This window comes from Botrytis deweyae (genome assembly GCF_014898535.1).
Source record: "Botrytis deweyae strain B1 chromosome Unknown BDEW_018, whole genome shotgun sequence".
Taxonomy (NCBI): Eukaryota; Fungi; Ascomycota; class Leotiomycetes; order Helotiales; family Sclerotiniaceae; genus Botrytis; species Botrytis deweyae.
In genome coordinates, this window is record NW_024066225.1 from 502392 (window position 1) to 514556 (window position 12165).

The following is a 12165-nucleotide window of genomic DNA, read 5'->3' on the forward strand; positions in this document are numbered from 1 at the left end:
TTCCTCTCATTTCCATTTTCCCTGGGTATCCCAATATAAGAACTAAATATACATACGTACAATCACGAAGATATCCATCAAGGTGATCATTCTTCCCACTAACTCGCCTACTTAATTGATCGCCAGATCCCAACCCCAAGCAATCCCAAACTTCTCCCCTCTCCCCTCCCTCCCACATCTTCTCATCCCGTCCAACCCTCCCTAAGCACCATACCTATTAAAACACTCTTCCTTATGTGTCCCCAAACAATCCAACGCACACACCCTCCCTCCACACCTCATACACTTCACTCTCCCCCAATACCCACACACCTCACAGAACACTCTCCCGGGTTTCCTGCGATCCTCCTCCGTCCAGCCCCCTCTCGCCTCCCCATAACTCAACGGCGGCACCTCCAACAACCTCTGCATCTCCTGCACACTCGGCAGATTCGGCACGCGCGAAACAAGCAACGGGTCGTGATCTCGGGGGTGCGGTTTCGGGGGCGGCAAGGCGCACAAAAACGGCGCGAATGTGGATTCGGCTTGCGTGGATATCGCAGGTGTGGAACTCACTGCAGCTGCTGTTTCCGCTTCGGAGTTGATCATCGGTGCGCTCGTGCTCATGGTTCGTAGGGGTGTGGAAATGGCCGGGGCGTTGGGATCTTTTCTTTTGTGGCTGCGCTTGGGGTCGATGATGGGGGGGAGGGGTTCTTTTCTTTTGTGGCTGCGTTTTCCGGTGCTGGTGAAGCCGGGGGCGGGAGGGACTTTGGGGGTGGAGAGGGGAGGGGGAGGGGGTTGCTGGACGGAGGTTGTGGAAGTGGAAGTGGGAAGGGCGGAGAGGGCTTCGAAATCGGAGAGATGGTTTGCGAATGTTTTTTGGGAGGCGAGGATTTTGCGGACCGAGGGGGTGAGTTTGGTTTGGTTTCCTATTTGTGATTTGTATTAGTATTTATTTGAACACATATATATCTCTAACTTCCTCTCCCCTCTTCTCTTCTCTCCCTCTCCCCGAAAGCCCCCGGAAAAATCACATACCTCTCCCTCCTTCCTTCCCCCTCCCGCCCCCGGTAACCGGTATATTAACATCCCTATGATTCTCCCTATCCAGCTGCGCCAACTCTCTCAGAATTTTCGCATCCTGTTTCTTCGTCGTTTCCGCACCCAATCCCGCACCAGCTGGGCCGCGCGCGCGGCGCGCCGAAGGCTGTAATCCTATTTGCGGCGCATTGGATACATCGGGTACATATGCGTAGCCTGGGGCTGGAACGTATTTTGAGGGCGCGATTTCAAGGACGCCGAAATTCATATTTGGGTGTGAGATTTGTAGAGCATGTGAAGAGACGTGAAGGACTAGATGGAAAAAGTTGGTGAGGTTTTGTTTCTAGAGGGCGAGGCGAGGCTGAATATTGTGGATGGTGAGGTTTTGCGAGATGTGGAAGTCATGGAATATAAGGACTTTTTTATTTTATTTTTGGAAAAATTAATGAACACATTTACTAAAGCTGTATTTATTATGCGATCCAGTCAAAATTATATCTCAGCATTACAACTCAAAGCTTTACATTGCTCCAAAGAAGCTTCTTTGAGTTCGCACACACCCCACCACTTAAAATCATTATAAGGTAGGTACTTGGAGATGTTTCTTATTTCCTATAAACCTAGCATTATGCTCGCAGCTCGCAAAGATATTCGTCAAATCAACTCATCGCATCGCATTTCGGATATTATACACGATCTCCTTCCGCTTGCATTCTCTTCCTAGCTTCCCGCACTATGCATTTTCCTCGCAATCGCCTTTCCAATCCCTTCTCGTCCACTGACATTCTCTCTTGACTTATTTCTTCTTCTTTTCCAAATCTGCAAGCTTTTCCTCTAGCGATTGAACATATGTGTGAACTCTCTGTACTGAATTTTGCAGACTCTGTATTGTGCCTTGGTTAGCCTTGTTTCCATCCAATCCACTTCTTATCATTAGATCCTCCCTCTCCCTCCTAGCCCGCAACATCATTCCCTCCAAACCAAATAGCAAAGATCCAAGAGAACTAAAACTCACATAAATATCCTCTGTCAACAACTCATTGCTGACCTTGTATTCCTCGAGAATATAATAGTAAACTCCCGCACCGGCTAATGTTGATCCGAGTAAGAAGCCAGTCAATCTAGAGATCCCCATACAAATTAGCTTTCATCTCCATCTAGCTGTATCATTTTCTATATTCTTTCCCCTCTTTCCCTCACACCCGTTGAGCCCATCGAACCCATCGAACCCGTCGAACCCGTCGAGCCCGCCGAACTTTAGACCCCTCCCCTCCCATGCTTCCCCTCCACACCAAACCAATCTTCCAAACAAGAAAATTCCAAACTCACCCTCCTCTAAAGGCCCCAACCGGCTTCCTAACTGGCAAAGGAGTTTCCGTAATCTGAGCTGCTCTCCTCGCACTCATTGAAAACCCTCTGGTAGCTCCCGTTACTGGTGCGCGAAGCATTCTGCTTGCTGGTGATAAGATGCGCGATGCCATTGTGTTTATAATATTATGTCCCGGGTTCGCAATATCGTGGTTGATAGTGTGAAAACTGATTGTCGATCAAAAATGCCGTCAATTGCTTTGTTACGTCGTGGTGCGGAGTTCTTTAAGCGGCCTCTTTCGTATGTTTTGTTGAAGATCAAGCTTTTGTTTGGAGCTTTCCCCGGCCGACCAACTAACTTCCTGAGGCGCGAATATTTTTTGGCTAAAGCGATGCGGGGTGATTTCACGACACGATTTACAGCACCAATCAATCAAATCACTTCTGGCGTACATTCTAACAGAACCTAAATGAGTACCTAGGTAGGTGGTGTCTCTAATAATAAGTGGTTAAGATAAAAAGATCTACATAGTTCAAACGATAATTTATCACGAGTAAAAATCAGATAATCAAATAAAAAATTCTCATTTTGCTCCAGTATTGCTCCAATGTTATTGCCTTAACAATTTAAAGAACCCCAACCCCAATATCTGTTGCGATTAAGCTACAGATACATGAAACAGAAGAAACCCAAAATTTCTTTTCGAAATCAAATCACAACTCGTCATGGTCCTCAGTAGCAGCTGCGGTCTCAGTGGCCTCAGCAACCTTGCTAGAAACGGTCTCACTAGCCTCCTCAGCTGCGCTCTTGACAGACTCAGTAGCGGCTTCTGCTTGCTTGGCCAAGGACTCAGCGATTGGCTTCTCTGCCTCTGGAGAAGCAGCGGCACTCTCATCATAGGTAACTTCAATCTCGTGTTGGCCATTCTCCTTAACGAACTTGATCAAATCTTCGATGCTACGGCTACCGTTGTAGGTAACTGGGTTCTTCTTGTCACCAGCCTTGTACAACTTGATGGTTGGGAAACCTTGAATCTCATCTGGAACATCGTTAAGAGTAGCATCGACCTTGGCGATGGTAACCTTGTCATTGTGACCGGCATCAGCGTAAAGACCAGCGAGGATATCGTATTTTGGTGCGAGAGCCTTGCAGTGTCCACACCATGGAGCGTAGAACTCAATCAAAACATCCTTCTTGTCATCTAAAACGATGTCATCGTAGTTGTGAGCGACGACGATTTGAACTGGGCCTTCTTGCTTCTCTGGGATTGGCTCAGACTTGATGCTTGGCTCAACCTTTCCGTCAACGTATTGTTGAACGAACTTGCTGATGGAAGCTTCGGTGATCTCAACACTTTGGTCGAAAGGATATTTCTTGTTGTCAACAGTGCTTTGGATAGCGAAAGCGGGGAATTTGTCAGCGTCGAGGTTCAAGTTACCAGCATGAGCTCCGAAAGCCTTTGCGTCAATGGTTGCGAAGCTGATGGCACCACGGTGCTTCTCTGCGACTGGCTTAAGAGCCTCAGCGAGAGTAGTTCTCTCCTCTGGGGTTTCAGCGAAAATGTATGCCAATGGAATTCCAGTGGCCATGTATCCGGCGTATGTTTCTGGGCCAACTTCGCCGATCAAGGGGATAGACGCAGTCTTTGCAAACTTCTCAATAACCTCAGCGTCGAAAGCATCTGGGAAGATAGCTTTGCCCTCATCGAATGACTTGTAAAGAACAACGGATGGGAAGCTAACACCCTCGGCTTTTGCCAAAGCGGCATCATTACTGGCACCGAAGAGGTAGTCGTCACGGAGTTTCTCTGCGACTGTGTTGAAGGTGGCGTTCGAGGTCTTGTCCTCAGCATCGAAGTATGCAACCAAAACTACCTTATCGGCGGTCTTGAAATCCTCCAATGTATCCTTGGTTAAGACGGAGACGGCGGGGAGGGATTGCTTGGTCATGTATGAGACAATCCTAGATGCGTTTGTTAGTTTATTGATATTACTGGCAATGGAATACTTCTACTCACGCTGGGGCCTTTCTTGCTCCAGAATACGGGGAGATGTTTTCTGGGCCACGGAAGACCTTGAGAGTTGGGTAACCCTCAACACCAAAGCTTTGGCAGAGGTCGGCTTCTTCTGTGCAATCAACCTTGGCCAAGGCAATCTTCTTCTCCTTCAATGTTGTAGCAGCTTCTTCATACTCCGGGGCCAATGCTTTGCAGTGACCACACCAAGGTGCGAAAACTAGAGAACAAAAGTGTTAGTCGGTGGTTCATATGAGAGGCAGCTGCATTAGATTGGAGAAACTTACATTCTAGAAGGGCCAGATCATTCTCCTTGATGAAATCTGGGAATGTTTCCTTGGTAAGGGAAGCGACATCAGAAGCCGAAGCAATTGCAGCTGATGCAAAAGCTAAGGCAACACATTGTAGATAACGCATATTGAAGGTATTTCAATTCACGGGCCTATGGTGTCAATGCGTTAGAGGGGGATGCCAATGTGAAAGTGTGAGATGCGCAGGTGTAAATAAGAGTATCCCGATTCAAGGGAACTTTTAGAAACCTCAATGATGAGATGATTGGAAACTTACGTCTGCGTAAAAAAAAAAAAGAGGTGGTTGTTAAAAGAAAGAATGGATTGTGTTGATTCGGGGAAGAAGAGGAGAGGTGTTCCCTTTATTCGATGATTCGGCTACAGTGAATTTATCAGCCTTCCCGCTAGTGATTAAGATAACAGCGTGTCTTTAGTATTTTTGTGTACGATTACGGAGTACAGGTTCACAGATTCACAGAGCGATGTTATGCCGAATATCCCTTATGCGTAGCATGTACCAAGACTAATTTAACCCATACAGAACATCAGGCTGAATCATTTCGACCATTAGAAATCCAAAAATGAATAAAGGACAACATATCATTATCGCTTTTATCTCATCAATCACATATTCTGTCGCCAATATTGAGACTTTGTATTGTATATCAAACATTCAAGATGGATCTGGTCCCCTGTTTTGACCCCGCCTTCAGTGATGATCTGTCGGTAACTATTGATCCGCAAAGCTGGTTAGACTTTCTTCAAGGAGAGGAGTGACATCCACAGGAAGGTACTTTAAACTCCAAAATATACATCTCCAACCTTACCTCATAAACTCTGCTTCCAGTACCCTCATATCAGCACGATTGATACTCGTTGAACCTTTTGTCTGTCCTTGGACCTAGTATGTATGTAAATGTACGTAGATATCGACAGTTATCATATCATGAAATGTCAACCCCAGCTGAAGGAGGCAGGCGAGGCGCGTAAGTCAAGGTAAGGATGGGTTCAGCCCCCTTTTCTTTGCCTCTTTGCCTCTTTGCCTCTTTGCTTCTTCACTTACAAATTACAAATTTGGTTCAAGCCTCTTTCCTATGTCTCTTCTCTTACAGATCCATACTTTTTGTGAAAGTCCACCAGTTATGGATAGGTAGCCGCTGATGGATATGACTCGGGCATTCTGCGTAAGCCAAAAAGCTCGAGTTCAAGTATGCCTTGTGATCTGAAACAATGGAACAGTTCTTCAGATCGGATTACTGATCAGTCTATTCATAGCCACTCTTCATAGCCACTCCAATACACGATATTGGCTCATCCAGCAATGTTGAATTCCGGCGCATATTTGATAGATTAGGAGTAGCGCATTGTCTTCTATCGGAAATCCTGTCGTGAACCTTTGTCAAAGTTTAGACATATCTCACACTAACCACAGATTTCGCAAAGCCTGTGTAGCTTCAATTTGCCATGGAAGCATCAAGAAGTGTTTTATCCATGAGATACACACACTCTCCTGCGTAAAATGCAGATCTCTGTCACAGTTTGACAAATCCCGATTGACAGTGAACTTTCACCGTCTCTATGATACTCATCATGGCAATGTCTTAAAGCTGGTAGAGATGGCCTGTTTGTAAGTACAAAAGGTATAAGATTATCATGCATTTCTCTCCAGCTTTTCTTAAAATGGAGGAATAAAACGGTTCTCATGATAATTATATATCTGACATCGAAACACGAGTAAAATAAGAAGATTGGTGATAAAGAGAAAACGCCAGATCCAAAGATGCCTTGGATGTCTCAGGGATGAAAATGATTTCTAAAAGAACGATATATCATCCAATGTGTCAAAAGCTTATGAGAGGCTCATACATTATGAGCCCAAGAAGATGTATAAGAGAGAACTTCCTGATATTGTCAAATCCTGACTTGATATCAAGATGATATATCTGATACCTACTTCCGAACAGAATTTCCGGATAGTTTCCGGTCAGGGCAAAATGAAGGTGCTGGTGTAATGATGATATGACATGAGGTTGAGATGATGCATATCAACCAATTTTTAATGCTACCTATGGAATTGTAGATTGATATTGAGGACGGTGGACCTATCTTTACTTCAAATCCATTTTTCAAAGAGTCTTGACATTCGAGAGGTAATAAAGTGTTGGGACCAGATTTAGAAGCCGTCATTCCCATTTGATCCTTCCCAATTAAGATTTCCCCCCACTACCTATTCTCGATCTTCATGTACTTTTCCTTCCCCTTTCACTTTTTCAACAGTACCGACTTCCCATCAACGATCAGATGTTTGTTCTCTTCCACCCTTTTGTTTGTTTGTCAAAAGTGCTATCTTCAACTACCTCTTCTTCCCTTCTCATCATCATCTGTAAATCTACAGATTCTCACAGGCTGAGGATTATCTTTTGGTCAGCTTCGAATCACTTTCTGCCACTTCTTTTTAACCTTACCTCATATCTGCACACCATTTCTCTGGATTGTTTCTAGAGTCATTAATTCCTTCATTAAATCTTATTCTCAATCCATTAACAATCATATCCATTGGACATACATCAAATGTATCCACAATGGCAACTGTTCCACCAGGAAAACAGCCAATAAATCGTGAAAGAGGGTTCAGTGGTGTAAGTGCTGGCAGCGGTATCAATGGCTCACTGAGTCCAAGCGGGATCAATCCTATGCGACAGAGGGCAAGTTTTGACAAATCATCAACACGCAATGGATCCTCGATCAGGAGCTTTCAAGATAGCATCAATCAGCCCTCGTTACCAAAAGGCTTTGAGAGTATGCTGAAAACTACAACCGAGACAGGGGATATCGGTTTATTCTCCATCAAGCCATCACGCTTGCCTCAAACTTTCAATGCATTGCCACGACGCAGCAATGGAGGTTACAGAGATATTGATCCGCAGAGATCACGTCCAACTTTTTCGCCGTATGGGATGCCCGCTGTTGATGATAGAAGACGACTACCGTCCTACACAAGAAAGGGTTCCTCGGGAGTCAGACCATCATATGATTCTGCCAGCGTTAACTCGGTCAATTCAAGTAACAGGGGTTTTGAGGATCCCGATTATCGATCTTATTCCATGACCCAAACAGCATCCCAATCACCATATACTCTTTCTAACCAAAGATCCTACGCCAGCCTTCGTAGTCAGCAGGATGGGTCTGCACTTGTCCAACGACCTCGATCGCCATTCGCATATCCAACACGCCTGAAGAGACCCGGGTTCAGACCTTCCTCCCCCGCACTCACTGACGGCGGTGGAATAGACTATAGTCGCCGTGCAGAGATTGATCGAATGCCTCATGTTAGTCGCCCAGTTCTCATTATTAAATCACTGCTTCCAAATTATCTTCTGACTGATATTGTGCAATAGGGAGCGGTCCGAAACGTATCTTCTCCAGCTTCTTTATATGCCCAGAAACGAGTACCGCCACCATTGTCACTACGACCAGACGCGAACCGATCGACTCATTCATTGTTAAGTCAACCTTCGCCAAGGAGGCGTACGCCAAGTCCCAACCTACGACAGGGAAATGGAATGGTTGGACCAGATTGGCAACGCCGCAACGGCCCATCTTCAATTAACACATCTCCAGCTCGAAGTACACTTAGTCTTTCCTCAACTACCAATTTTGCCCCGCCGACTTTGTCTCAATCAGCAACAAATACGCCAGGAAAACCATCACCTCTGTACTATGACTATACGGAAGATTTTGAGGTGGAAACCCAGAATCGGTCAAACTTGGAGCCTCCGCCGCAATTCCAACTGCAAAGGACAATTCACGAGGATCGACCCTTAAGTTCAGCACTTCGGCCTCTTGCAAATAGTCTTCCCTCCAGACTCAATGCAAATAATAACCATCATCTTCGTGCATCATCATCGGCCTCAACCATAATTCGACATCCTATGAGGAAGAAAAGTGCAGAAAGTGGAAGTGGGATTCCAAATAATGGTGGTCATGTTCGAGCTGCACTTAGTATCAGCGCAAGGGACTGTGAGAACTCTGCGCCATCTAACAGTGTTCTTGATGATGCCAGCTCTATAGATATATCAAGTTTAGGTGCCAATGCTCAAGAGTTGAGCTCACGGGTGTCGAGAGCATTTGGCCTACACCCTTCACCGCAATTTGAAGTCACGATTACCTCAGACTATGAGGAAGTTGAAGTCAAGCAGACCGAGCTTGCAATTAGAGAAGTTGGTAATATGATTCCAAAAGGCGGACTTCAACAACGGAGTTCATCATTACCAACCACAAAAATAGCAGGCGAACTAGAAACTTCTCCATCGATCATCGAGCCACAACAAACCTCTACTAAAGGCGATGCAGGCGAAGGTATTATTCGTACGCCTGGAAAGCAATCTCTTGAAAGTCTTCCGGATAGCACAGAGCTTCAGCAACCATCGGAGGATACAAATGAATGTGACGGTTCGTCCAAATTCAACTCTGCGCGTACAAGCAAAGTCAGATCTAGTGGCATCTCCACCATTGGCAATGGTCTTGATGAATTAGCCGATCTGATTTCGACCGATGATGCTGGTCGATCCAACACCTTTGACAATGAATATACTGGACTACGAAGAACTCCTATGATGTCGCCAACATTGCCTCGAGACTCTTACTTTGATCCTCCCTCGGTGCAGCGTACCAGCCCTCCCTTATCGCTGGTCAAGAAATTGGAGCGAAGTTGTGCTCAAACTGTGGCTACTGATAAAAGCCTCGAAGATGGGCTTCAAGTTCATGAGGGGCGAATCGAAAAGGGCAAGCTACCCGACTATAGGCCACCCGAGTTTCAAAGCCTTGGTGATCAAGCTCCAAGTAAGATCATGCCTAGATCTGAGTCTCCAATGTTAGCACCCAAGCCTATCTCACCAGCAAGGGAGTTGAAATTGAAGAACAGCGTACCACAGCTTATGAAATCTCTCCCCAAAATACCCGACTCTTCAATTCGTGGATTGGCAGTGCCTGGGAGGTCTGCTCTTGCGGATGCTGATATGCCTTTTCATCTCTCGGAATTTTCCCCAAAAAAGAATTTTGGAACAATCGAGGAATATGCAGTGAGCGCATCGTCAATCGACCCACCTAAAATATATTCTTCTATAGAAAAGGAGAAGCTCAAAAAGTCAACGGAGGAAGCTGAATTGATCTCTAGCCCAGTTCATAAACATAAAATTGATCCATCTAGAGAGAGTCATGGCCCTCGCTCTTCGCCCATGAAGTTGAAGCTGAAGGTTAGAAATTCTGTTGCAGAGAAGGCATCATCTTCGGATCTTCGGGCACGAAAACATGAGGAGACTTTCTCATGGGCTAGTTCGCAGGACAGTAATATACCTCCGATTAGCCAAGAAGAACAAAGTGGAGATTTGAAGCCTGCTAAGCTCAAATTGAAACTTATCAGAGCTACAGGCTCAGAAGCTTCCGGAACTGTAAGAGTCCATGACCAATCCAGATCTAGCAACGATCTGCATGTCTCATGTCCGAAAGATCTATTTACGCCTACCAGTGGAATTGACAATATATTCAGGCAAGTTAGTAAGCATCTTCATTCGCGGAGACCTAGTGCGAATAGTGATCAACATTCTGGAGATGTTATTGAGATGATGCCAAGCCAAGTATCGCTGAATTTGTCTTCTCGCTTGAATCTTGGCGTGCCTCATGCTGATCTATCAGGAAACTTGCCGAGCCCCACTGACGCCCGAAGCTTTTTCTCCGATGACAGTTCTCATCGCAATGGTGGTCATGGTTTACGAAAAAGAATTTCAAACTTTCGAGCTCGCGTTGGTGTGCCATACGTAGCTCGTAATGGATCATATTCTTGTGATGACATAGTCTGGAGAGATCAAGTTGGAGGGGTTGGCCAATCGCCTCTAGCTGTCAAGTCCGTCGCTGATCTCAACGCCACGAGGACCAGCTTCATAGATTCACCAAATCCTCGACGTTCAGAGCATAGGCTGCATGGACATCGGTTGCGAGCAAAAGTGTCTGAATGGTTTCGTGGAGCTCGAGCTGCTATCTCGGCTCGTGTCAAATCGCGAAGTACAACCAGTACTGGTAATGAAAGATCAAGGGCTAGTGCATGATTCTCTGGGCATGGCACTGTGTCGCCTTGTTGATATGTAGCTTGTGATACTTGTATTGAGCTTGTCATCCGGTTTTGGAGGAAAGATACTAGTCTGGCTGTTTTTTTCTTTCTTGTTTTTGCTGGTGGCGTTTGGGCGTGTCAAGGCCGAGATTTGCATGGGATGGGAGGGGGTGGAGTTTTAGCTCACTGGTGATAGGAAACAAATTAGACTGAAAGAAAACAGTAATGTTAATGAATATTATATATGATTACGATAGAAAGGCCCTGCATTGGTTTATGTGAGTCGCTGTAGTTTGTATTTTGAGGTGCAGGTACTGGGTAGTAGTGAGGGAGAGCCGAGATAACATCAATTCATAATGTGAAGAAAACGTCTTGTGCAATCTGGATTCATTACGCAATTATTTATTGAAGGCAAAGCCACGGCCGTTGAAGCTAGTCTAGTCTAGTCTAGTCTAGTATGCAGTACTGAAATGAACAGAGGTTAAACCTTAAAGGAAGATGATCCACAAGCTTAAGTCTCGGTAAAAGTTTCCGTGTGGTGTTCTGAGCTAATTATGCTAGGTGGCTAGGTGGCTAGGTGGCTAGGTGGTTAGGTAATCTTGGGGGAAGTTGATCTGCAAGTTAGGAGGTTAGTGGGTTAGGAGGTTAGGAGGTTAGGAGGTTAGGAGGTTAGGAGGTTAGGAGGTTAGGAGGTTAGGAGGTTAGGAGGTTAGGAGGTTAGGAGGTTAGGAGGTTAGGAGGTTAAGAGGTTAGGAGGTTAGGAGGTCACTAGATAATTGTTGTTGGATTAAGGTTTGGGGGGTTGGAGGTTGGGAGGTTGGAGTTGGAGTTAAGGGGTTGGAGTTGAGGGGTTGGATGTTTGAATATGGAATATATGGTGATGGTGTGGTGTTGTGTATTGGGTATGGTGCATTGAATATACATAGCATATAGTATATCTTGGGGGAGAGGGAGGGGAGGGGAGCGGGTAAGTTTGGTTAGGGAAGGGTAGGTGAGATTGTCATTAATTGGTTGATGGGTTGATTGGTTGGTTCAAGTGTTGATTAAAAAGGAGGTGGATTGAATTTGGTTTTGTTGTGCTCTGTTTAGTTTAGTTTAGTTTAGTTTAGTCCAGGTATCTTTATATTGAGTTTGTTTTCGTTTGGTTTGTATTGGTTTGTATTAATACTGGGATTTTAGTTTTTGTTGTTGGGAAGATTGGGTATGAGAAGAATGGGAAGATGGGAGAAGAAGAAAGGAGTTTAACTTATTGAAATCTTGATGTGCTTGCTGGTTTGTTGGTAGTTTGATGGTTAGTGGATGGTTAGTTTGCTGTTTCTTGGTTCTTGGCTGCGTCATAGATGATGGATGATGGATGGACGGAGTAAGCTTTTGGGATTTTGGTATGAGGGGTGAATTTTGTATACTGGGTATGTGATCTTGGATT

General features: G+C 45.2%; 4 protein-coding genes across 4 annotated transcripts; 1 reads left to right on the plus strand and 3 right to left on the minus strand.

The window, feature by feature from the left end:
- Positions 1–167: 167 nt before the first annotated feature.
- On the minus strand, positions 168–1415 carry EAE98_007646 (uncharacterized protein). The gene is made up of 2 exons (XM_038955269.1): positions 1018–1415; positions 168–908 (listed from the first exon to the last, which is right to left on the minus strand). The coding sequence occupies exons 1-2, from the start codon at positions 1286–1288 to the stop codon at positions 202–204; spliced, it is 978 nt and encodes a 325-aa protein (XP_038808447.1). The 5' UTR covers positions 1289–1415; the 3' UTR covers positions 168–201.
- Positions 1416–1816: 401 nt separating this feature from the next.
- Positions 1817–2501, minus strand: EAE98_007647 (uncharacterized protein; the record flags this gene model as incomplete). The annotated part of the gene is made up of 3 exons (XM_038955270.1): positions 1817–1903; positions 2036–2141; positions 2350–2501. 3 exons carry the CDS (start codon positions 2499–2501, stop codon positions 1817–1819), a joined length of 345 nt encoding a protein of 114 aa, XP_038808448.1.
- Positions 2502–3042: 541 nt separating this feature from the next.
- EAE98_007648 (uncharacterized protein) lies at positions 3043–4760 on the minus strand (the record flags this gene model as incomplete). The annotated part of the gene is made up of 3 exons (XM_038955271.1): positions 3043–4291; positions 4347–4563; positions 4631–4760. 3 exons carry the CDS (start codon positions 4758–4760, stop codon positions 3043–3045), a joined length of 1596 nt encoding a protein of 531 aa, XP_038808449.1.
- A 2455-nt stretch (positions 4761–7215) lies between these two features.
- EAE98_007649 (uncharacterized protein) lies at positions 7216–10737 on the plus strand (the record flags this gene model as incomplete). The annotated part of the gene is made up of 2 exons (XM_038955272.1): positions 7216–7962; positions 8032–10737. The coding sequence occupies 2 exons, from the start codon at positions 7216–7218 to the stop codon at positions 10735–10737; spliced, it is 3453 nt and encodes a 1150-aa protein (XP_038808450.1).
- Between the last annotated feature and the right edge of the window lie 1428 nt (positions 10738–12165).